The following is a 27,899-nucleotide window of genomic DNA, read 5'->3' as shown; positions in this document are numbered from 1 at the left end:
TGACGGAACCGCAGGGCAATCGGCCAGTCTGTCCTTTGTTATTCAGAGCAACATTCTTCACCGGTCGGAATTCTTTCAAAAACGTTACGGATCCGCAATATGATCCAAACAGAACACATTCTTTAGTTCCTCATATCTATATTATTGGCACACAAAAAAAACCGACACTCTACAAGCAGCCGGACCGTGTCAGCTCAGGAACGAAAAAGACTCGCAGACTGCATCGAATCAGCGATTAGCATACTAATCCAATAAAATTAAATATTACAATATCTTTCAAAGATTCTGAAGACGTTTCCTCTCACGCAAATATAAGATCGATGAAACAGCGAGCGCGAACGATGATGTTGTTGCATCCTCTTCGACGATTTTTTTTAAATAAAAAAAAGTAGAAGCTACCTTTAGTGCGAGAATCTTCAAATATCATTTTACATAAGAGATCCGTGATGAACTGACCAATCAAATAGACGGCATAGCAATCAATCAGTAGTGAAGTAGTACTTTTTTCCACGATGGCACTAAATTTAGTAACGCAATCTGATCGGTTGTCAACGCAGGTAGTTTTTTTCGTTCCTCTACGCTTCTACCCAGCACTGGAACTTTAGTCATAGCAACATCCATCACCGGCAGATAAGGGTTATGAAGACCGTTCTGAGCAACGCGTGCCGTCGCTTTATTTTGTTGTTGTTGTTGATAGGAACGTCGATCGTACAAAGGCTTCGGAATTAGTTCACTATAGTCGAAATTTTTTCCAAGATCAAGCGACACCTTATTTGACCGACTACTGCTATTGGGTCTTCGTTGATACTGGTGAAACCGGATTGCACTCGTGGCACCCACGTTGACTTCATACACTCCTGGTTCCAGTAGATTAATTCGCTCTTTGGGATCTCCCTGGCCGAGAACACGGAATGTCGACGAATCTGTCTTGATGATGATCTGTCTAGCATCGACGGGAACGTGCAACATAATCTCATAGCAGTAAGAGAATGGTTCCGTAACTGTGGTCGAGTTGGTTATGCTGGGCTGCGTAACAGATGGAGGTGTGAAAGTTTTAGATGTCGAAACAGTTTGATTATCTATTTCGTCTTCAATCTCATCATAGACATCACCAACAGACCCCATTAGAGTACCTGAAGATTTGGAATGTGTAGGTTGAAAGTGATAGACAGGTGTGAACGGGCGGTAGTTTTTCGTAGGCCTCGGAGATGTAACATGACTAAAAAATGCGTACGGTAGCGTTAAACCACCAGGTATATCATCAAACGTAGTCCTTGGTGTGGCCGGTAGTTTTGGGTCGACATAGCGATGTAATTCCTTCCACTTTCCGCCGATTGCTTCATCGGAGTCAATATCGTCTAGTGGATTTTGAAATTCTGGCAAGGGACCAATCCGGGATTGTGATAATCCTGCAATTGTACCCTCACGGTAATCTCCTGGCGTCAATTTTTTCTTTCTCAGCTCAACAAATGTATTGTGAACTTGATATGGCTTATGATCCACACCAGAAAGTGAATCTTGCGGATTTAAATTAGCTGAAGACTTATCCAACTCATTTTGATTGTCAATAGGCTGTATGTAAGAAGAACCGAAATTGTTAACTGTAGTAATTTTCGAATTAGTTTCCGGATTACGGTCAAACCTAACTTGCGAATTGAAAGCGTATTCCAATGCAGGTTGTTCGATGAACGAAGAAATTGTGCTGTCTTCGGAGATGTTCACTACGGATGCGTTGGGTGCAACTTCGGTACTCAGTGGATGTTCGTAACGTTGCGATGAATCGATGCCAATTACACTGTCTTCCGTTGAATAGTTCATGATGTTTTCATAATTTGGATCGGCTGAAAAATCTTCCTTTACAGCATGCGTAACAGGTGACTGTTTTAAACTAAATATTTTGTATAAACCTCTGTTCCTATAAAAAGTTCTACTCTTCCCGCTTTTCTCCGTTGTAGTTGACGTAGAGTCAGCGAATTTGATGTTACCTCGAAATACCCTAGATGATGTTGCGTTGATCGCAGATTTAGGCAAATCTGATCTTGGTATTTGTATGCTAACTACGGATCCATTTTTATTTAATTCAACTGATTCTTCGCTATAAGCATCCGGTACTGTTTGATTATGATCCACCATCGATTCGATGAATTCCTTCTCACTCAAACTGTCAGCTTTCGGCAAAATTTGTTTAGAAAATATAGAATTATCGAGCTCTTCATTATTTTTGCTGATGAAATATGAAGGTAATTCACTGTAGCTGTTGATGGCTTCAATTTGATCAATTGCAGAATTGTTAACCGGCGATGCATTAAGTGACCCTTCTTGATTGATTCTCCAGGAGTCTTCTTCAACCGTACTATCGCCTAGCCCGGGACTGGTTGTAATCTCGTTTTTGTTTCCTGACAATGGCACATGCGTCATTAAATCAGCTGGAGGAAGTTTAGTTGCCAGGACTAAATTTTCAATATCGGCATGATTCAATTGAATACACTTATCATCCAGTATCCCAGAACGAACTTGTTCAAGGTGAGAAGATTCTGTAGACAAAGGCTTCAATTTGGTATTGCCGCTCTCGCTCGTTATTTCTTCCGAAGAATAATCCGAGGAAACATCTTCTTCGAAAGTATATTCCGTTCCAGCAATTAAATCTATCCTATATGCGTTTGTTTCGGTATTCCCGTGCTCAACTGTATCTATCGGTTGGGGCTGGTTTTGATTGGTATACACAAAAACTGGGCTGGGTTCAGTCAGAGTAATCAAATCAGACTCCGATTTGCCATAAACCAATTCAGTATTTCCGATTTCAACCGATCCACTCGTTCTACTATCTTGCACTGCAACATCCATAGACATTCGAGTTGTTTGCTCCAATAGTTCATAATTGATCTGTTGGAGCCGTTCTTCATTATTCTTCGACACAGATTCCATATTCCCTACGTATTCCTTTCCCGTAATCGTCTCGTATCCTTCAGACACCAGATCAACTTCATTAGTTTTTCTACTCTGATCAATTTCATCCTGCTGTTCCACAATTAAATCATCGGATCGTATGAAATGGCGGCTTTGCTCGAAATCAATTTTAGATTCTTCTGTCAATTCATTAAGCGACGAGTTTCGCTCACGTGAAGAATCCAACAACTGCGCTTCATCATCACTACTGTTCATAGCTTGCGATTGATTTTCCAACTTTGATCGCGTTATAGTCTCCGGTGCTTCAGACAAAACTACTTTTTCTTCTATTGAATTATTTTCCTCATTGACTAATTTTAGTGTACTGCGCATGTTCTGTTTGCTCGGACTTCGGGGCGATGAGTCGGAGAATTGATAATCGGCCGGCGACGATACCTTCATTTGCTTAGCTGAATCCTGAAGCATTCTGATATCACCATCTGTAGAGCATTCCTTCGGAAACAGATTTTGTAGTTCTATTGGGTCATCCGCTGTTCTGAAACGAAAACAATAAAAATGGTAAATACCCGGTGAACGACCGAACTAGGTTAAAACCGGGTATAAATACTCGATAAAAAATAATTAATTAAAATGGAAAGTTATTCTGTTCTAAAATGAACACAAAAATCCATTCGTTCCACACATCCTGTCTACAATGTAGCTTTAAGCCTCCCCTACACTAGATTTTTACAAAAAATGATCAAGACTGGCCTTTGGAAAGGCCAAACTTATTTTACCAACTTTCTTCAAATGATTACAGTCGCAGAAAGACAAAGCCTTCAAAATGATTGTGTCAGTGGTTATCACAAAATCAGTCTAACCTTGAATAAAAATACTGGAAAAAGTCAATAAAAGTTTTGAAAATCTTAAAGTCGATTTACATTGGATTTTGGTACCGCATGAGTACCGGTTTTGTGCTAAGTGCACATAACTAATTTCACTTTTTACGGTTTTATGACAATTCGTGCTGAATGACTTGAAAACAAGATTTTTTCGAGAAAATCTAAACTTTGTATCTTCAATTTTTCTCAAGACATTATAATTATAACTTTTGCAAATACTTTAAAATAAGTTTATTGTTTTTAATCGAAATGAAGGTTATTGTTTTTAAATCGAAATAAATATTTGCTAATCCTTACACGCGTAGTAATTTATGTAAAGTATACGATCCAATGATAAAAGAGATTCCACAATTCGAGAGCCATGTGTCTTCACTGATAAGCAGATTACTCATCGACTGATAAATTGTTGTTAAGAAATATATTTGTCCAATTTGTCAAAACAGTGCCCATCTCCTACGCATTCTTTAGTTTCCGGTACTCTGGCAACACAATTATTGTTTGATTTCATATGCCGAAAAGACGCTAAATCAGACTCTTTTCGTTTTTTCTCAATTGCGATCGGGCGAGGGTTGAATTCATTCACTCAGTACTCATAGCCAGTGGTGGTAATGTTCGAGCAGAACGCCGATGGTTTTGCATATTTGCTCGGAAATGTTCTCCGAGCGTAAACATGCGAAAGGTTCGAAAACTGTCACCTCGGTTCATGCGAAGCTAATGTGTACTCGGCGTTCGGTGAAACAATTTGTTCCAAACGATTCCATCGGCGGACCATCAGCAAAGGTCGAGTGAACTCTGCTCGAAACGATGCTTTGTTAAACTCAGTAATCGCATCCTGATTTTGAAATTATCAATGTACGTAGGGTGATGAATATGAAAAATAACTTTTTTAATATGAACACATGTTTGTTTTCTATCTAGGAGTGAAAATTAGAAATTCAAGGAATAATACTTGTAGAAATATGGTCAAGTTTCGAACACTTACTACTTAGTCAATTTTGTATCATTTACTAATATGATTTCACTTTTTGATTGATAATTTTTCTACGCATCGTTTTAAATATATCAAGCAACGTATTTCAAATTATATATGATTGAAATTTTGGTCAATAGCGAGCAGTGTCATATTTTGTCTGCTAAACATCTAAGACACTCTGCTGGTTTACTGGATTTCCCTAACAGAGACGATGATTTTGAAGGAGTAAGCGATTTATCAGCTAAGAAGCATCGCTCTGATTGGTCGTTTAATGCAAAAACAATACTGTGGAAGCATGCGAATCTATAAATATAACTGAAATATTTCTAAAACTTCAGTCTCACGTGAAACATACTAGAGGAAGGTTGCATCTAGACAGCGAACGCTTTGATCAAAAGTTCTTCGCTTGTTGACTAAAAAGTTTGGTAATTGAATGAATTAGAAAATAGTTCTTGAATGCTCACGATTAATTTTTAGTTTTGAGCTTTCAACAAAATCGTAGACGTAAGACTATAACACAGAGAGCTAGCTTGTACAAACTTTTTCAAAAAAGGCGGGTGGGTAATGTCAGAGACATAACTGGATGTCGTGAATACGAAAACAAATGACATGTTCCTTAACACTTCCGAATATCAAATAGTTGATCAATTGTATGAATTATGCAAGCATTCCCCTTTTCCACATTTTTCGCAAAAACAAAGAAGGCTTCACTTGATCTCGATTACTGTGAATTTCACACAGCGAAAAGTGCAAGAATCTAACCAAACTGTTCTACATTTGCACTAAACTGAGGATATTTTCTTTCGATTTGCGAACAACACATCCTAATAGTTCTTCAGAAAACTTTTAGAGCCATTAGAACGGCTGATTTTTTATAATGCTTTCCAACGATGCTTATTCATCCATCGAAATGACTGGCAGCTGTGACGTAATCACTCTTATCGGAAGCGAAACTAGCTTTGCAAACGGCACAAAATACATCTGCTCGCATTGGCGATAGAATCCAAACTGATTAGATTTTTGTTAGGAGCTTTCTTTTACGTGATTTCGTTTGTAGCATTTTCACTAATGGGCGGTCCTAACGGCTATAAAAATAGTCGCATACAGAATATTAATGTCGATTATTTTATTTCGCATTTGCAAATTTATTGAAAAAAAACTATCAATATGCTGTAGCGATTCATTTCCAGCATTCAGAAGGGACAAATTGCGTAATTCTCTACGATATTAAACTCGGAACATTTTTCGCAAAAAAAAGCTTCACTTGATCTCGATTACTGTGAATTTCACACAGCGAAAAGTGCACAAATCTAACCAAATTGTTCTTGATTTGCACTAAACTGAGGATAATTACCTGCGGTTTGCGAAAAACAAATCCTAATAGTTCTTTAGAAAAATTTTAGAGCCATTAGAACGGCTGATTTTTTATAATGCTCTCCAACGTTGCTTTTTCATCCATCGAAATGACTGGCAGCTGTGACGTAATCGCTCTTGTCGAAAGCGAAACTAGCTGTGCAGACGACACAAAACACATCTGCTCGCAGTGGCGATAGAATCCAAACTGATTCAATTTTTGTTAAGAGTTTCCTTTATGTGATTTCGTTTGTAGCTTTTTCACTAATGGGCGGTCCTAACGGCTATAAAAATAGCCGCATACAGAATTTTTATGTCGATTATTTCATTTCGGATTTGCATAATTTATTGAAAAAAAACTATCAATATGCTGTAGGGATTCATTTCCAGCATTCAGAAGGGTCAAATTGCGTAATTCTCTACGATATTAAACTCGGAACATTTTTCGCAAAAAAAGGCTTCACTTGATCTCGATTACTGTGAATTTCACACAGCGAAAAGTGCACAAATCTAACCAAATTGTTCTTGATTTGCACTAAACTGAGGATAATTACCTGCGATTTGCGAAAAACAAATCCTAATAGTTCTTTAGAAAAATTTTAGAGCCATTAGAACGGCTGATTTTTTATAATGCTCTCCAACGTTGCTTTTTCATCCATCGAAATGACTGGCAGCTGTGACGTAATCGCTCTTGTCGAAAGCGAAACTAGCTGTGCAGACGACACAAAACACATCTGCTCGCAGTGGCGATAGAATCCAAACTGATTCAATTTTTGTTAAGAGATTTCCTTTTATTTGATTTCGTTTGTAGCTTTTCCACTAATGGGCGGTCCTAACGGCTATAAAAATAGCCGCATACAGAATTTTTATGTCGATTATTTCATTTCGGATTTGCAAAATTTTTTGAAAAAAACTATCAATATGCTGTAGGGATTAATTTCCAGCATTCAGAAGGGTCAAATTGCGGAATTCTCTACGATATTAAACTCGGAACATTTTTCTCAAAAAAAGGCTTCACTTGATCTCGATTACTGTGAATTTCACACAGCGAAAAGTGCACAAATCTAACCAAATTGTTCTTGATTTGCACTAAACTGAGGATAATTACCTGCGATTTGCGAAAAACAAATCCTAATAGTTCTTTAGAAAAATTTTAGAGCCTTTAGAACGGCTGATTTTTTATAATGCTCTCCAACGTTGCTTTTTCATCCATCGAAATGACTGGCAGCTGTGACGTAATCGCTCTTGTCGAAAGCGAAACTAGCTGTGCAGACGACACAAAACACATCTGCTCGCAGTGGCGATAGAATCCAAACTGATTCAATTTTTGTTAAGAGATTTCCTTTTGTGTGATTTCGTTTGTAGCTTTTTCACTAATGGGCGGTCCTAACGGCTATAAAAATAGCCGCATATAGAATTTCAATGTCGATTATTTCATTTCGGATTTGCATAATTTATTGAAAGAGACTATCAATATGCTGTAGGGATTCGTTTCTAGCATTCAGAAGGACCAAATTGAGGAACTCACTACGATATTCACCACTTTTGGAAACATTTTTCTTGAACGATTTGTTGTACAGCAGCAGCTATTTTCTTCTCTTCCTCAGAACGCGTTCTGATTGGCTGGTGTTGACATGGGTCAAATGAGATAGGTTTTTCAATAGTGTACTATTGAAATACTTCAATGCTCTTGCTATACACGTTTAAGTTGAAAAATTTCGATTCTATTGGTAGTTAGATTATATAAATCCTTCCACAGATCACTGAGCTATGAGCTTTCAAAATACGAGAAAGGCAAACGCGCCATATGAATTATCCTCTTTGATACTCGTTTATACCAAACATTTCAGAAAAGTTTAATTTTGAACTATTTGAGATTATGTCACACAACTGAAAATTTTATCATAAAATTGTGATCATATTTCCGATGGCATGTAGCAAAAATTATGTTGATTCGTTAGATACAACAAGAGATATTCACGATCAAAAACTTATCACTCTCTCAGAGGGTAAATTTTGAAAAGGCACCCCATAGTAAAGTAAGTCGTATTCACGACAAAAGCTGTGTAAAGCTTTGAAGTAAAAATCTGTTAAAAATTACCGTTGCGCACGACTTTGCACACGTGAATTACCATTGTATGAAAGCTCGAACGCAATATAAGGGATTGGCGTTGTGGCTCTTGTACAATAGTATAACAATGATTAAGTATTATGACGTTTATTTTGAAAAATTGTTTGTTTTCTGTTCTTTTGAAATTATTATTCAAATGTTGGTTGCCTTTTTCCACATCTATTGTTCGAACAACCCAAAGGGGTTGATCGTTCTAGTTTTCCGAATTGACAAATTGATAAATATCTAAAAAATCCGCCTTAAAAGTAGCTGTAAAATCTCCCCAAAGTGACAAACAACGAAAAGGAAAACGTTGGGGTTTGGTACTTTACATGTGTAAAGCTTGTGCAAAATTTGAAAAAAAAATTGGGACAGTAGTTTTTGAATGACTCGTACCCGCCAATGTTACCCGAAAAATTTCTCCGCAATATTTCGTCAGAAATATTTCGGCCTTGCTTAACATAATATTGATTACTGAGCAATCAGCCAAACTGTTTGTTACCGATCTGTCTCGGAATATTACTTTACCGAGCGCAAGAATTGGTTTTAATTGTGTTTATTACAGAAATTTTCCCACTGCAGCGCTTTTTATTTCGATGTCGCTTAAATCGGAATGAAACAAAAATAAACATGTGATTTCAACTAACAGTAACACAAATATTTGCTTGATGTGGAAGCACCACCCAAGCAAACAAAATATTACTCACAGTGCAGTAAGCGAGCCTGTATGTCTGTGTTCTGTGGTTTTAAAATATGAGACGATGAGTGCAATATAGATAAGTAGGAGTACGGTTACCCTAGATTTTTCAGTCGCTCAATCAACGTTCTGTCTGGATTCACTAAATTCACTAGTCGGTACCCAGCCATGTCAGCCAGATAGTGGGTTATGGAAAGCTTTCCCCGAGGGTCCACATAACCGTAGCAACCATACATAGCTCCATCTCGGGAGCGCTGGTGATGGAACTGCGTTTCACCCTGTTTTACCGCGTAACCGTACTTGTACTGGCCTGCAAAATGTTGAAAGTTGATTAATTATTCATTTTAGTAACAACTTCATATAATTATTTAACCTACCTTGTTTGTGGTTCCTCTCGTTGTACAACACGTCCGATCGTAGTCGGCGACGAGCGCCATCAAATGAATCCACCGATAAGACGAGTCCGAAAAGGGCCTGACAGGAGGAGGAAAAATACAACACAAACAGTTTATTGTAAAACCGCATACAAAATAATCTAGGCTACAAATGCAGCATTTGTTTGGATTATATGCAACAGTTTGATATTACTAAATGGTAATTCAAACACATCGACAGAATTGATGGCTTTGACAATACTGGTGAATGAAACAAACCGGGGCACAAATTAAAATTACTTATATAAATCATACAAACTGGAGTTTCAATTCTACGACTGCCATTTTTTATAGAATAAAGCCTATAATTCATTTCCATGAGATCAGATAATAGTTAGCAAACTACTTTTCAATTTGTCGCTACACAAATCAGGAATCAGAACTAATTGGCTCAAGTGGCACGTTCCCCTAGTTATTTGAAGATTTGTGCGTTGTCGTAGCTTCTCATCAATTTCCTGATGGGAAGGGAAGGATAAAAGAAACATGGAACGAAAATGGGTGAGGTGGGAAAACAGCACAAAACATAAAGAAACAAATCGTTCTCCATCCCAGAAAGGATGCTGAACGATCTGCAGGTGCTAAAATGCACAGTTCATAAAACCTGCAACCCCCGAGAGGATTTACAAATTTTACAAAAGCCACACCATTCTGAGTTCCCGGAAGATTGCAGAACGATTAACAGTATGTACGAGCAGAAGTAAATTCGCACCCCATAAAAGATGCCAAACAATCTGCTAAAACCTATTTAAGGTGAATACAGAAAGGATTCATTCACTGCAGGAAGAACGGTAAATCCTTCTGACTATACCTCCTTACTGCATTGGGTGAGAAACGATAGAATATCCTTTAATTTTAGCTCCGCATACACAGACTCAACCATGTATGGAGAACCATAAACCCGGATACGTAGTTACGTCAATGCGGGACAGTTACTTATCAGATGATATGAAGTACCGTAATCGCATTCACACAAATCACACGAATAATACTCAGCACGTTTAATAGTAGCCATGCGATAATTGAGTTTGCAATGTTCAGTCAGAGCTCTGGCCAGAATACTACAATGATGCTTGGAAAAATGCAGTATACACTTTGACATTTTCAAATTCAAATCTGGTAAAAATGCTATCGTCTGAGCTCAAGTTTGCAAGCTGCGCCAGTTGCTAGCATGTTTGGATGCAGCCCAAGAACAAATCTTGTGCTTTATCCAGCTAGTAGAAAGTGGTAAAGCTGGTTCAGGACCAACGAAATCATTCGTTGTACCAGCTCTAGCCAACTCATCAACCCATTCATTTCCAGTAATACCAGAATGACTGGGTACCCATAAGAAGTAAATAGCATTTGAAATGCTATGGTCTTCAATTTGAGTTCAACATACGATCACCAGATTCGACCGTGAATCATTCGAGCTGAGTGCTTTTAAAGCTGCCTGACGGTCGGAACAAAAATAAATTCGTTTGCCACAGATTCTCTGCTGAAGTGCCGATTGTATTCCACACAAAATCGCGTAGATTTCTGTCTGGAACACAGTACAGTATCTACCAAGTGAATGAGACTGCTCTAGCCTCAACTCACGAGCGCTGGCGATCAATTGGGCTGTCGAAAAATATCGTTCATATTTAAATGGAAACAAATTTACTTTGATAACGGACCATAAATCGTTGACCATCAAAAACATCCGTTACTGTTCAAGTAAAACAGAATCCAGAATTTTCCTATATTTTTTTGTTTTGAGTAGATTGACTATTTTAATACTAATAACCTTTTCCTAATCCACCTAATGACGCTTATAATGTAATTTTTTTTCATTTAGCCAATTTTGACACAAATTTAGATAGATTCAATCGGGTCAATTCAGAATGAATCAATGCAAGCTTCAACTCTTTCATCGCTTATTTGATAACATTCGCGGAATTGAAATTGAATTTGATCATACCTTCTCATACGACTCATGTTTTCATTGATATTAAGGGGTATCTTCAAAACACTTTTCTTTCAATATTGAATAAAATAAAAAAGTTTGTCCGGGCATACATTAGCGTAACCTTTTCAATTTGTAACAGTATTGATCCAAGTTAATACAAGTTCTTCGATTTTTGCGCTTTCGCCGTCTAAATTTTGAACCGTCTAAATGACGGTTCAAAATTTTGAACACACCTCATCTGTTGTTCCGGAACCGGAAGTCCGATCCGAACAAATGTTAAAAGCAGTTTATTTCTATATACGTTGACCCTTTTATTTGCGTCTGAGAAAATCAAATGCACTTTTTTGTTCATAATGCACATTTTACCTCATGACTCCAGCGCCGGAAGATCCAAGTGAAATTTCAATAAGACTATAAGGTCTTAAATTTGAATCGAAGTTTAGTGCACTTTTTTTAAATTTTTTGACACATTTTACTCCGTTACTAAAAGTTCGATCCGAGTAAAATTCAATAGCAACCTATGAGACCAAGAGATCTTTCATTTGAATCTTAGTTTGTAGAAATCTTTCCAGCCATCTCCAATAAAATCGATTGCACATTTTTGTTACAACACACACATACACACTAAGTCGAATATCTCGTGACATTTGTTGCTAAATAGTTAATTTTTTTTAATATAGTGGAATTAAATGGAATATTTGTTCTATTTAAATCCATTTAGTTCTTTCTACTAGCTGCTCAAAAACGTATTTTTTTAACATTTGGGTATATATTACCATAACTAAAATTTGAATTCTGGACCAGGACTCGGGAAAAGGAACTGAATCAAAAATCTAGATTCGGAAACTGAAACAGGCTCAGAATCAAGAATTCTGTTCACTTTGAACTTTTCAGACTTTTCAGATTTTAGGTTCGGAATTTAGTTCCATAATTGAATTCTGATCTTCGATTCCGATCCTCAAGTATGAAACTGCATTCTGTTCCAGAATCCGAATCCAAGTTTAGTTCTAGTATGCAGACACTGAATTCTGGAAATGAATTCTACAACTAAGTTTATGAATAAAGTTCTAAAGCTGAATTCCGGAATTCAATTCACAAACGGAATTCCGGATTCTGATTCAGTAGTCAATTCCAAAACTCAAATTTAAAATGTAGCACCAGAATCCACATCTAAAATTCATATCATGAATTTTGATCCAGTTTCTGAAGTTAAATTTCCAAATCAGAATACTGAATCCCAGTTTTGAACATAAATTGAGAAACTAAATCTAGTCAAAAAAAAATCTTGTTACAAAAATCTTCTTCTGGAATTCAGAAATAGAATACAGTTGCAGGGTCTTAGTTCTTAAATTCTGTATTACGGAACTAAACTGAATTATGAAACTAAGTTTGAAACCTGAAATTAAGACCTGAGGACAGTACGTTTAGGAAGTAAATTTTTTTAAATATTCTCGATTAAAATTTACATTTTTTTAACGGCTAATGAATATTGAAGAATCCACTGGATATTTCTTAATTTTAATTGATAATATTCCGTGAAATTGTGTTTTAGAATTCAATTCCGTTATTCAGAAACTGAATGTGATTACTGATCTAGCGTCACGTCTGACGCACAAAAAGAAATGATCGATTTCGATCATGGTTTCTCATATCTATCATACTGTCATATATAATACGTGGTATTCTTCAAAATAATTTACTTCGATTCTTGAAAGAATAATCGAAATCAGTTTGTTTGACCGCCTACTGATAAAAACTATCTATTGGAGAAGTTTCGAGGTCGATTTAGAAAACTTTTTACGCGTTTTCGCCCCTCACTTTACCCTATATTTCCGGATCCGGATGAAATTCAGGAATTACGTATGGGACCACAGGACCTTTCATTTGAACCTAAGTTTGTGAAAATCGGTCGCGCCATTTATGAGAAAAGCTAGAAAACATAATTTCATTATTTTGTACATTTTACCCCATAACTCCGGAACCAGAAGTCGGATCCAAATAATATTCAGGAATGTTTCATGGGACCACAAGGCCTTTCATTTGAATCTAAGTTTGTGGAAATCGGTTCAGCCATCTCCGAGAAAAGTTAGTGTAAAAAATGTTACATACACACATAGGCACACATACACACCCACACACCCACACACACACACACACACTCACACACACACACACACACACACGCACACACACACACAGCAGGGCAGCAGGGACTAGTCCAAGGGCTTAACGACCCCTCCCCATGGCCACTGCGAGTTAGGGGGCCTGCCTAGGATGTGGTGGGGTTCGGCAGTGGGCTCTGTTGAACTTCTATAAAAAGCTGCATGTATCCGCAAGTAGGCCCTAGCAAAGCGACTGTGTACCGCTCAAAGCACACAAGCCCAGCAGGAGTGCCAACCGGCACATCAGGTTCGATACCAGTAAGACCCTGATTATTATATACTGGCCACGGCGAACAACAACGGACATGATGCGGATAACGGATCGGATGACGATGATGGGCTGACATTCGTGCTGTTCTGTTCCCTGAGTAAGGAAGGGTGATACCGACTTGAAACGGCGAGCGGGCCAACAGTACGTCTGCCTCCGTCCCGTTAAAACCTTGGCAGGCCTCCGGGTACGTTCAATACTCGCACCAATTAAGGTGGGTAGTAGGCCCAGTTGAGAGCACTCCTGGCTTACGCTGATCCGGCTCTGGACACGTGTTCAACCCTCGCTAGGCCTCCCTGCTCGCAAAGATAACCTAGGGATCATAAGCGACTACTACAACGAGTGGAGATAGCGGCCCGGAGTGGGGACCCTAAAGAATGGAAGTAATCGAAATCGAAGTTGAGAAAGAAGTGACAAATCCGTTTGTTAAGAGTGGCTTGGTGAGGACACCGCCGCCGCAAACCCAGCAGGTGCAAAAGCAGCACACGAACGAGCAGCAGGCTCAGCAGCAGGGTCAGCAGCAGTATAGCGCGTGGACGAAACCACCACAACCACCGAGGGTAGAGGCAGCGAAAAAGTTGGTGGACGAGCTGCACGAATATGTGGATAAGAGAAGTAACGTGCACAAAGACATCAAGGCGTTGGTGATTAAGCTCCAAGGCGCTCTTGGTTCTGCTGTAAAGGAGTGGAAAAACGTAGTGCAGAGAGCAGAAGCTGGGGAGAAGGAGTTGTTAGCGGCGAAAACTGCTTTAGAGGCACGTCGCGCAGCGCAAATGCAAAGGGCAGAAGCCGACACAGTTACGAGGGAGGTCAACACGGCGAGTAGTGTTCCCCCTGGGGTGCAGTCCACGCCCTTCTTCACACCAAAGAGGCCAAGGGCATCGCCTGGAGACCAGGTGGTCCCAAGAGACACAAGGATGCCCGTGTCACTGGAGCTAAACTACCACCAGAAGCAACCGACGCGGTAAACAGCCGCACTGAATGGCAGGTCGTCGGCAAAAAAAAGGAGAAAGCGAGCAAAAAAAACCCGCCCAAAAAACGTAAGGTCGTCAGGACGAGGAATAAGAGCGAGGCTCTCATCGTCAAAGCGAGCGACGACTCGTACGCCGAAGTCCTACGCGCTATGCGGATGAACCCGGATCTTAAGGAGCTAGGGAAGGACGTGCAAAAGGTCAGGCGCACTCGTAATGGTGAGATGCTTCTCGAGCTGAAAAGAAACCCCAAAGCAGGCAGCATCTCGTACAAGGAGCTTACCGAGAAAGCCCTCGGAAACAAGGTGGAAGTAAGAGCCTTGTGCCCGGAAGCGACTCTCCGGTGTAAAGATCTGGACGAGATTACTACGGAGAAGGAGGTAAAATTAGCCCTGAAGGAGCAATGCGAGCTAGGAGAGGTCCAGATGACCATCCGTATCAGGAATGGACCTGACGGCACCAAGGTAGCCTTAATTAAGCTGCCAGTAGATGCAGCTAATAAAGCGTTGAAAGTGGAGAAAATATGTGTGGGTTGGTCTGTGTGTCCACTGAGCGTTTCCCAGCTACCGGACGTGTGCTTCAAGTGTCTGGATTTTGGTCACTTCGCACGGAACTGTCAAGGGCCGGATAGGAGCAAACTATGCAGAAGGTGTGGCGAGAAAGGTCACAAGGCAAAGGATTGCACGAAGCCTCCGAAATGCCTAATTTGCGCTGCCACGGGGGATAACAAACATCCTACAGGCGGTAGCAGATGCCCGGCCTTCAAACGAGCGAGTGCAACGAAGTCCCAGTGGAGGTAGTGCAAATTAACCTCAACCACTGTGATACGGCACAACATCTTCTGCGGCAATCTGTTGCGGAACATAGATGCGATGTTGCGATAATTTCGGAGCCATACCAAATTCCACCCGGAGATGGAAACTGGACATCAGACGGAGCCAAAACAGCAGCGATATGGGCAGTGGGAAAATACCCCATTCAAGAAGTGGTGCACTGCGCAGATGAAGGGTTTGTTATAGCCAAAATCAACGGAGTCTTCATATGTAGTTGTTATGCACCTCCACGATGGACGATCGAACAGTTCAACCGGATGTTGGACAAACTAACGGAAGAGCTAACCGACCGAAGACCAGTAGTAGTAGCTGGTGACTTCAATGCCTGGGCGGTCGAATGGGGCAGCCGCCTCACGAACTCAAGGGGAAGCAGTCTTCTGGAGGCCCTAGCTAAGCTGAACGTAGATCTTGCCAACGACGGTACCACTACCACCTACCGTAAGGATGGTAGAGAGTCCATCATAGATGTCACTTTCTGCAGCCCGGGTATGATAAGGAGCATGCACTGGAGAGTGTGCGAAGAATACACCCACAGCGATCACCAAGCGATCCGGTATTGTGTTGGACGCGACTCGCAGGTGGAATCAAGCAGAACGCAGTTTGGTGAGCGAAAGTGGAAAACAGCGAACTTTAACAAGGACGTATTTGTGGAAGCACTGAGGCTCGAGCGCAACACAATAAACCTCAGCGCGGAAGAGCTGACTGCAACACTATCACGTGCGTGTGATGCAACCATGCCTAGAATGGGAAAACCCAGAAATGGGCGACGTCCGGCGTACTGGTGGAATTCGACGATCGCTGACCTGCGGACACGTTGTCTACATGCCAGGAGAAGGATGCAGAGAGCTAGAAACAGCGGCGAAAGGGAGGAAAGAAGGTTGCCCTATAGAATAGCAAGAGCCGCACTCAACAAGGCAATCAGGCTCAGCAAGAAAGAGTGTTTAGAAGAGCTGAACAACAACGCCAACGAGAATCCGTGGGGTAATGCCTATAAGATGGCCATGGCAAAGATGAAAGGTCCAGCAGTTCCACCGGATAGGTGCCCGGAAAGGATGAAAACTATTATCGAGACCCTGTTCCCGAAGCATGAGCCTACGATATGGCCGCCAGTACTGTACGACGTACAGGATGTCCGCGGCGACGAAATCCGAGTATCAAACGAGGAGCTGATTGCTGTAGCGAAAGCCTTACCGGTGAAGAAGGCTCCAGGCCCGGACGGGGTTCCAAATGTGGCCCTTAAAGCTGCGATTCTGGAGAATCCAGACATGTTCAGGACTACATTCCAAAAATGCATGGAGGATGGTAGTTTCCCTGACATCTGGAAGCGGCAGAAGCTGGTGCTGCTACCAAAGCCAGGCAAACCACCCGGCGATCCGTCAGCATATAGGCCTATATGCTTGTTGGACACAGTCGGAAAACTGCTGGAGAGAGTGATCCTTAACAGGCTCACGAAGTACACTAAGAGCGAGAACGGTCTGTCGAACATGCAGTTCGGATTCCGGAAAGGCAGGTCCACTGTAGAAGCCATACGAGTGGTCATGGAAACCATGGAAAAGGCCCAGAAGCAGCAGAAAAGGGGAAACCGCTACTGTGCGGTGGTCACATTGGACGTGAAAAACGCTTTCAACAGTGCCAGCTGGGTAGAAATAGCCGACTCTCTGCACAGGTTGAGGATACCAGAGTACCTATGTCAGATTCTGAAAAGTTATTTTCAGAACCGGACGCTGATATACGAGACAGACGCCGGATACGTAAATATGTCTGTCACGGCTGGCGTTCCACAGGGATCCATACTGGGTCCCACGTTGTGGAACATTATGTACGACGAAGTGCTGAAGCTAAATCTGCCCAGGGGAGTTAGGATTGTCGGCTTTGCGGATGATGTGGCGCTCCTAGTAATCGGCGAGTCTCGAGAAGAGGTGGAGGTTCTCGCCATGGAGGCAGTAGACGTCGTTGAGAATTGGATGCGGGAAAAGAAGCTTGTGCTGGCACATGAAAAGACTGAAATGGTCATCATCAGCAACCGAAAGGCGGTGCAACATGCGAGCATCTCGGTCGGTGAATGCATCATCAATTCGAAGCGTGAGGTCAAGCATCTGGGCGCTATACTGGACGATCGACTGAACTTTAATAGTCACGTTGACTACATATGCAAGAAGGCAATGAAGGTGATATTGGCGTTATCTCGGATTATGCCCAATAATTCCGCGATTGTCAGTAGCAAGAGGAGGTTACTGGCGAGCGTGTCATCATCGATCGTACGATACGCAGCTCCAGCGTGGTCGATGGCATTGACAACAGCAAGGAACCGAGCCCAGTTGAACCGCACTTTCAGACGGATGGCAATGCGCGTGACAAGTTCGTACCGAACAATATCGTCAGACGCTGTGCACGTGATAGCCGGAATGATCCCCATCTGTCTGCTACTGGAAGAGGATAGCCTATGCTACAGGGATCAAGGCACAGGAAGAGCCCGGAGCAGAGAGAGAGCCAATACGCTCACTAAATGGCAACAGCAGTGGGACAACGCGGAGAAGGGAAGGTGGACGCATCGATTAATTCCTAACCTGTCGGTTTGGACAACCCGAGTGCACGGCGAGGTAAACTTTCAACTGACGCAATTCCTGTCTGGACATGGCTGTTTTAAGCAATATTTGCACAGATTTAGCCACGCGAGGTCGCCGTTGTGTGTTGAGTGCCAGGAAACAGAAGAAACGCCGGAGCACGTAATATTCAGCTGTCCACGGTTTATCCAACCGCGTAGCGAAATGACTGCCATCGTTGGCGCCGATGTCAGTGTGGAGAACATCGTTCAAAGGATGTGCAGTGACGAAGGAAAATGGAACGCGGTGAACCGGACAGTTGTTCAGATTATGTCCACACTGCAGAGGAGTTGGCGAGAAGAGCAGCGTCAAATGACCTAGGTCCAAAGACGAAAAATGCCGGACTGTTTTCGGCACCCTAAGAAGACGGACGAAGCGTGTGGAATGTGGCTCGGTTTTCTGGACAGGTTTCTTCGCCGGGAAACTCTCCGTCGGGTAGGCTAGACCTACCACCGTGGGCTAGTTGAGTAGGCTCGTCGTAAACCGGTTTCGGAACGTCGGTTTCGAGAGAACTTCCAGCGTCGGGAAACTCTCTGTCGCGGTAGGCTAGATCCTTCGGCGGGGACTAGTCGAGTAGCCACCACAACACCGACTTGTGTCGTCGGGGCGCCAGCCAACCAGAAGCTATGCTCCAACTGGAATCGCTGGACCGACCTCGGCACTCTCTCGTGTGTCCCGAGTGGTGCAACAGGGTACTCGGTGTCGGGAGAGCCTCTTTCGCCGGGGAACTCTCCGTCGGTGTAGTCTAGATCTTTCATCGGGGACTAGACGAGTAGATCGTGGCGTAGCACCGTTAAGATAGTCGGGGCACCAGTGAACCGGAAGCCATCCTCCAACCGGCATCACTGGATCGACCCAGGCATCCTTACGGTCGGGCCGTAGACGGGTATCGAAAACGTCGGTTTCGGGAGAACTTCCATCGTCGGGGAACTCTCTGTCGGTGTAGGCAGAACAGTTCGATAGTTGTTTGACATCTTACCAAAATTAAAAGTGTAAACGTACTTAGAAAACTTCGCAGATTTCGGCAATTTTTTACCGAATTTTGAACAGCAGAAATCATTAAATCTATGGTTGAAAACAATCTTAGACACCTGAAACTTCCGAATAAAATTTGAAATTATGTGTACACGACAAATTTGATTCGGTCGTACATAAAAAAACAGAAAGTGAATAATCTCGCTCATGATTTATTAACTAGACTTCTAAAACTTACATCATAAGCTAAGAATTTCACAGGTTCGTAAATAGCATTAAACCTCCATTTTTTCGAATTTATTCTTTCATTGAAGATTTTCATTATTAATATTCATCAAATATGTTCCTAAAAGTCACTGAAATATGTACCGTCGATTTTTGTAATCCAATTTTAACATCTTTCTATATGTAGATCCAAATAAAAATATGACAACTGGAAAATTTTGTCAAATTTTCAAGCTAGCTCAAAAAATTATCACTATTGCTAAATTCAATGCTCGCCACTTGAGCAGCGTAGCAAGCACAGCAAGGTTGGCAGGTTTCTTCAATACACAAAATGGGCAGCATACTGGAAATACACTTCTCCATTGCGTTGTAATTTGAGCTGACTTCTGCTGAAACCCTCAACAAGTGAGCACAATTTTTTTCTTGATAAAATCAAATGCTAAACTTATCGATCATCATGGAAAGATGAATAAAATTTTGATATATTCTTTGTTGGTACATTAACTTTTTTTTGTTTCCGCATCCCAAATCAGCCCATAGTGTCAACTACTTTGTCTGATGCGCCTGTGGTTCTATAGAAGAAACTCTGTCATGGTGATGAATACATTTAGGCGTTATAAATATCACGTTGACGTGTCACTGACATCTGAGACTCAAGCATTTTTTAATGTCCTGTAATTGTTGTAAGTGTTTATCGCACATGTACCAATAGGGTAACAGAGGTATTCTGGCCCACTTTAAGATTGATTTTATTTTGGCCCACTTTGTAAAAATATCCCCCAAATGTTATAATATCTTTGAAAACCCCTTCCACAATAGGTAATTTAATGTGATTAGCTTCAAATTGATGCACCATGGGTTACTTAACATCGATAAAATCCGATGAAATTGATAAAGTTTGTTAGGTGGGCCAAAATATATGAAGTGGCCAAAATACCTCTGTTACCCTAGTCATCGCTTTAGTAGAGTCAACACGTTATTTTGCAGATTACGTTACTTTTAATCAACGAATTGTGATAAAATCGGATACAATATCACATAACAGCATACTTAGCTCGATAAATGTGCAATACATCCATGCGAATGCACCGAACATCATCTTACTCCTAGAGCCAATGCATCAGATAGCGAAAACTATTTTATAATCCTTTCCATTCAAAAATAATGTATGTAATTTGCGTTTAATATTCTTACCTTTGTACAGGTCAAGACATGTTCAACAAAAATTTAAAAAAAAATGAAGATTTAAATCTTTATTAAATATTCACCGATTAATATCGGTAATTACAATTAGCCGATTCTTAGCGTAGAGAACAAATATTTGAACATTCGACAACAGACTTGTATGAGCAACGACATACACATTGAACCCGGGGATATGTTTGTACAGTTATTATAATTAAACAATAAGTTACCGTTATGAACAATATTGAAGTGACGTTTTTCACCTTTCTCTATAGGAAGGATATAGATTGCTGAAACACCGACTTTTGATCGGAGACCCCTAGTGCAATATACCTTTCGACTCAGCTTCGCGATAAACCAATTTCAACTAGCATAGATTCATTTGAAAGATTGATCCATTAGGAAATTTTGTGATAGCAACCAACCATTTTAGCTGAATGTTTTTGAGAGTGCCCAATTGGTTTCGTATAAAGAAAGAACGTGCAAAATATATTCGCTCTTTTTGAAAATCGGTCTGAAATATAATTAATCATAACAAATGGTTCACCACACCTAAAATATGGACAAAGTTTCATCCAAAACTTTCTACCCATTTGAACAATTTCTCATATGTGCATTTCATAACTGCACACGTTAACCACGGAACCGAAGTTCTCATTGAATAAAAGTCTATGAAGGCATTGTACATTTCATGCGGCCAATTCGCAGAAATCATTTCATAGAAATTTGTCGTTTTGACAAATGTCTATACGCCGATTTTATATTTTCGATGTGGAACACATCTTTGTTTTCTATATAGGGGTGCACATTAAAAAATCATAGGTAAATACAAATAGAAATGTGGTCAGCTTTTGAACACTTACAGCTCATTCAGTCTCATTTCAATCAGTAATATTATTACACCAATTGATTGGAAATATTTCTACGTATCGATTTGAATGATCATAGCCATGTATTTTCAATTATTTATCATTGAAATATTGATTAATAGCTAACAGTGTCCTATTTTGTCTGCTAAAAATCTCCGGCATACCTGATTTCGCCAGAATCGACGGTTTTGAAGGAATAAGCGATATATCAATGGGAAAGCATCGCTCTGATTGGTCAATCGATGCTAAAGCGATGTTGTTGGAAGCACGCGAATCTAGAAATATAAGCGAAATTATAGCTAACGTTTCAGTCCTACCTGTAGCGTGCCAAGATTAATCTACACACTAAATTTCATTCGATATTTTTTCATCATTTGACGAGTTTAGATCAGCCGAACTACCGAACGTTCTCATTCTACTGATATATCAGCAAAAATAAACATTTGTTGACAGCAGTATATTGAGGTACCGCTGTGATGAAATATTAATTTTACTGAAAAAATCTGCTAACGAGGATGGAACAGGTGATATCGGTAAACCAATTCAAATGTGTAAGCAGACTCTCGTGCGATTGCGGATTCAAAAGTGTGACGATTGATTGAACTTATTTGATTGAAAATGTCGATCATTACAAATTTTGGTTGCCTTGTTCCACATCAATGGCTCGAACAGCCCCATTGGGTTGATCCTTGTAGTTTTTCTGTAAGTTATTTTTCAAACTAAAAACTGTTTTCCCAGGGATCGAGTCGAGTACGGGTGTAGATTTCAATTTTTAATCAGATACGGGTCGAGTTCGAGTTTAAGAATCTTCCATTTCTACTGTTTAGGTCAGGGGTTGGGGTCCACTAGGAGATTGATAGTACCTATTAGCTCTCTCCGGACAGTACCAGCCTAGATGCCGTGTGGAATCCGGCGGAAAAATAAATGAACCAAGAATAGATCCACTGGGTTCCTGCTTCCATGTCGTAAAAGGCGACAATTGCAGGAGTTACTTTTTCCTTTTCAACGTTTTACTTCTATTATTTCCGCCCAGCTTAGAAGAAAAGTTTTATTTAGAATGTTTTCTTCTTCCATGTTATTGATTGTCTTTCAGGATTATAAATTGAATGATAAAAAACAACTATTGCGCAAATCCGTTGATATTACATAGCTAATAACAGAGATAACATATATCGGTATATTGAATGCATAGAAAAGAAATACACTGAAGTCTTTTTTCTTTTTTTCTTCTTTTTTCGAGTTTACGTACCGCATTAAAAAACGCATAAAAAATCGCATAACTCTTAAAATTCGCATAAGAAAAACCGCATAACTCTGAAACATCGCATAAAAACCGCCTAACTCTGAAACTTTGCATAAAAAAAACGCAGAAAGGAAACCGCATAACTCTGAAAATTCGCATAAAAAACCGCATAATTCTGAAAATTCGGCTAAAAAAGTCGCATAAAAAAACGCATAAAAAAAGAACTTAGTGTACTTGATATTAATATTTCAAACAATAAATTTATATTTTTCTCGGTAGCCGGCTGCCCAGATCAACCAATATAATCAATTAATAATTTTAATAAAAAATTAAAATAATAAATCGGAAATAATAAAGAATCAAGACGTGTGTGAAATCTGTTGACCTCTATTTGGCGATTTAAAATGATTTTATAACAACTGTTTAGAATATGTCAAAGCAATGAATCAACGCGCGCGAATAATACCAATACTGAATTTTTTACTAACAAATATCCTTCTCCCGTGACACTTGTGGAGTGCGCAGTAGTATATACGGCCTCTAGTAACAACAAGTGTTGGACTAACATCCCTCTCCATTCCTTAGACGATCTACGTTCGGGCCTGGCCGGCGCCGGTACTGATCAATGAATTCTGGGATTACCAGAAGATGTACATTGAAGGATGATTTACCAATCCCAGGTCGGATCATCTAGAAATTCCCTGTACAATTTCAGCTAATCCCGATCAGTAACGGAGTAGCAACCAGGGGTGGTCGCTCAAGCTCAAGCTCCATTTCTACTGTTTACACACTTAAATTGGATTACCGACCTCAGCTGTTCAAATCTCGGTAAGTGATTTTATCGGTAAAATTCACGTTTTATCACTGCGGTACCTTGAGGTACTGCTGTCAACAAATGTTCATTTGTGGTGACATATCAGTAGAATGGAAATATTCGGTAGTTCGGCTGTTCAAAACTCGTCAAAAGAGGCAAGAATTACCGAACGAAATTAAGTGTGTAGGTCTACTTAATTTGCTCGATATATTTAAAGTTATATTCTAGAGCTTAGCTAATCAAAATTAGTAGTAGCGAGGTCGGATAGCAAATATTTCAGGATTGAAGTATGATTGCTAAAAATGGTCATAATCCAGTAAATATTGTAAAATTGTACTGTTCATGATTTCTTCACAGTTAGGTTTGAAAAAGTCCTAAATGAAAGCATCGAAACTTTTTCCGATTATATTATTGATTCACTTTGGATATATCTTTGGGGCAATTTAATCATTGTATAAGCCGATAGAACGTATTATTTAACTGAGTATGTAGCGATCTAAAACAAACTGATTGCCATAAATTTGGAATCGTTTGGGCTATAAAAAACAATTTCACAGAAAATTTAATATGAAAATTGACCATATTTCTGTTATGACAACGCAAAAATTCATAGCGAATGCAGCAATTTTCATTTCATTTCTTCCTTTTAGCCAATGCATTGAGCAGGGAACTCATCAGATCTTACTTTAACTAACTGGTTTTATATATGAAATGAGTGATGTAGTTGAGATGATTAGAGGAGCCCCCACCCTTGAGCTTACGTTATGATCGATGGCGATATTAGCAGTCTCACAAACCGAATCATTGAAGCTATTTAAACGTTTGGATTCGATGGTTTTCATCTTAGGTCACAAATACCTACTTAAATTCATGGTTAAAGGTTTGAGTGTTAATATTACATCAACAAAGACGCAACAACGGTAAACTTAAACAATCAACAACATAATAAAACCACATTTTAACGAATATAATAATCACGAATATAAATATGTACGAGTTCCATAAAATGTGCCATTTGGTTTAACAGAACCGTGGTGTCAAATAACAGATAACAAAATATAGCTATTTGAATCAATCTGATAAAGTTTTTTTCACTATCAACATGATGATCGTTTATGTGAAATAACATATTTTTAGTAAAAGCTTTCTTCCACCGAATTGTTATCCATCTATTTTGCGTTTGTCAATATATTCTCAATATAGCCACACAAAAAGTTGAAAACAATAATTACAAACAGATAGCAGATACTTACCATCAAAATTAGATACCTCATCGTTGATAGTTTCGGTGCCATTCTATCATGAGTTGCAACTCCAACACATTTACGTTTACAACATCGATAAACTTAACAATGGAACGGAGGATTAAAAACTTAGCTCCACTCTTACCGGTGCTTGTCGAAACACTGAAAAGTTTGCCGAAATGTTGACCAACGGATAGCGACTTACTTATACAACCTGGTCATCAACGTTTTGCAACGAGAACTCGACAAGCGATAATAATTTTCTTTTCTCAGCTTGATCGAGAATCCAGCCGAAGATGAGAAAAATTATAAATTCCGTTGAAAAAGCACACACTGACCGTATGACAGAGAACAACAAAATGCGATCGCACAGCGAAGAAAGCTTTTGAATCGATAATGTGTGGTAAGACTCGAGAGGAAAGAACGTTGCCCAAGAAAGTCATTAGCACGACAACAAAACGTATCAAAAGAGAACAGGAAAGAGAAAGATAAGAGCTCCAAAAGCTGCTTTTTATGCAAACCTACTCAAGCGACTGAAACAGCATCGTTTACCCGGCAGAGAAACTAACACATTTTGGACACGCCTCAGTCGATCTACCAGAGAAGATGGGAGGAACGTGAGCAACCCGAGAAAAGTGTCGTTTAACCATTTTTTTTTCATAAATACGTTTATTTCTTAAGGCAGTTTACATAAGTTTTTCTTCGCCGTAGCATCACTTTTACATAATATTCTTATCCTAATTTAATTCTAACATAGTCACAACGTTTTGAATTTATTAAAACATATTCTCTTATAGCTTAAATATCATCTTAGGTAACTCGTCATTAATTATGAAATCTACTCGGAAATATTATTTGAACCAAACGATTACCTTCTATAAATTATAAAATAAGCTGTTTTTTTTGACATTTTGTTGATAATTTCATAAACTGTTTCGAGTTTGTTTGTATCATTACATAATTTTTATTCTAATTTAGCTATTGGTTGAACTCATGGACGCAGCTGGGATCAGAGCTAAGTCTTAAAAGGGGCCTTTCTTAAATTGAAACTCCAATTTTCTTTATGAAATGATAAATAAGTTTCATGTATGAAAGGTCACGACAAGCAAGAATGTCTCGAACTGGGATATTGAATAGTCTACCTTGGGTACGCAAAGAATTTATTAGTTGAGATCTGACATCACGATACTCCACGCATGTCCAAACGACATGATCAATATCCCGATAACCTTCTCCGCAAGCACAATGATTAGTCTCGGAGAGCCCAATTCGAAGGAGATGTGCATCTAACGTGTAGTGATTGGACATGAGTCTGGACATCACACGAATGAAATCCCTACTCACATCCAGTCCCCTGAACCATGCCTTTATCGATATATTCGGAATAATTGAGTGCATCCACCGACCCAGATCATCTCTATCCCAAGAAGCTTGCCAGCTGGCAAGTGTTCTTTGGCGAGACGAGCTATAGAATTCGTTGAAAGCAATCGGTCGCTCATAAATTTCACCCTCAATAGCACCACGTTTGGCTAAAATATCGGCTCTTTCATTGCCAGGAAGTCGTTTAACCATTGATGATACAAAATTAGTATGCAGTGGTTCAAAACGATGTGATTTTTTCCCTAGAATCGGTGGGCTAACAGAAACTAGGTCAATAATGAAGTTTACTATATGTATTCCATCACAATTATGATGAGTCCCTCGTTTTTTGCAAGTACTGTACTTTTAAGTATGGCATAAAATTTAAGCATAAATATTCGTTTTCACTTCTTACTTCTTACTTCTTACTTCTTACTTCTTACTTCTTACTTCTTACTTCTTACTTCTTACTTCTTACTTCTTACTTCTTACTTCTTACTTCTTACTTCTTACTTCTTACTTCTTACTTCTTACTTCTTACTTCTTACTTCTTACTTCTTACTTCTTACTTCTTACTTCTTACTTCTTACTTCTTACTTCTTACTTCTTACTTCTTACTTCTTACTTCTTACTTCTTACTTCTTACTTCTTACTTCTTACTTCTTACTTCTTACTTCTTACTTCTTACTTCTTACTTCTTACTTCTTACTTCTTACTTCTTACTTCTTACTTCTTACTTCTTACTTCTTACTTCTTACTTCTTACTTCTTACTTCTTACTTCTTACTTCTTACTTCTTACTTCTTACTTCTTACTTCTTACTTCTTACTTCTTACTTCTTACTTCTTACTTCTTACTTCTTACTTCTTACTTCTTACTTCTTACTTCTTACTTCTTACTTCTTACTTCTTACTTCTTACTTCTTACTTCTTACTTCTTACTTCTTACTTCTTACTTCTTACTTCTTACTTCTTACTTCTTACTTCTTACTTCTTACTTCTTACTTCTACCGTCTTTCAAACACAGAACTACTGTTACCATCGAAAACCAAAACGTGTGAGCAAGGCTATCTATCGATTGTCAAAATACTAAATTGGACGAATAAAATGCTCCACAATAATGTGCCATCTGTGCAGAATTGAATACTTTCTCATCGCAACAGCAACACTTAAACTACAATCCTACAAACCTGAACTGTCGGGAAACTCAAACGTGGTCATCAAAATTGAAATCGCCCATCAGCTCTGCGAAAAACCGAAACCGGTTTCTATCGTTGCACCGGCAACTGCATCCAGTAACGATGATAACCTTGACAGTTTGTATGATGTTGGAAACGTGCTCGCACAATTGACCGTTTCGCTGCACGAAGGATGGAAAACGGATTTCAATTTCGCTTTTCGCAGAATTCTTGTTCAGTTTCAATGTTTTGTTTTGATCTAGGGAGGTTCCAATGAATTTCGTGATTGCAAGCATCTTTTTCTCAAGATGATAGTAATGAATTAAAATTCTCAAGATGATAGTAATGAATTAAAATATTCCACTTCATATAATTCAAACAAACGGTAGTAGGATTGAATGGAAAAAGTTTTTCATGTAGACGATTTTATTGTTGTTGGTTATAGCAGACATGCTTTATACATTGATTACAGATGATTTTCAATACTAATAACATGAAAACTAACTATTAATATCGATTGTTCCAATAGTACTTAGCACGCTTCAAGCAATGAGTCTTTGGCGAATCTAGCTGCTACTGTTTCGTGCAATACGAAGAACTGAATGTTACGATCTAGTTATTTTTCACTACAAAAACTTCTTACTTTATTTTGAATGAATTTTGTGAGCAATAAACATCAATACGATTTGAGGT

General features: G+C 39.4%; 1 protein-coding gene across 1 annotated transcript; it reads right to left on the bottom strand.

Moving 5' to 3' along the window:
* Positions 1-135: 135 nt before the first annotated feature.
* Positions 136-25,102, bottom strand: LOC131436454 (uncharacterized). Its single transcript, XM_058605180.1, has 4 exons — positions 24,681-25,102; positions 9,299-9,395; positions 9,021-9,231; positions 136-3,442 (listed from the first exon to the last, which is right to left on the bottom strand). The coding sequence occupies exons 1-4, from the start codon at positions 24,720-24,722 to the stop codon at positions 484-486; spliced, it is 3,309 nt and encodes a 1,102-aa protein (XP_058461163.1). The 5' UTR covers positions 24,723-25,102; the 3' UTR covers positions 136-483.
* Positions 25,103-27,899: the final 2,797 nt, after the last annotated feature.

The sequence above is a fragment of the Malaya genurostris genome, chromosome 3 (assembly GCF_030247185.1).
Source record: "Malaya genurostris strain Urasoe2022 chromosome 3, Malgen_1.1, whole genome shotgun sequence".
In the NCBI taxonomy this organism is placed as follows: Eukaryota; Metazoa; Arthropoda; class Insecta; order Diptera; family Culicidae; genus Malaya; species Malaya genurostris.
Note: the sequence above shows the minus strand (reverse complement) of the source record. Positions and strands in the feature narration are given on the sequence as shown.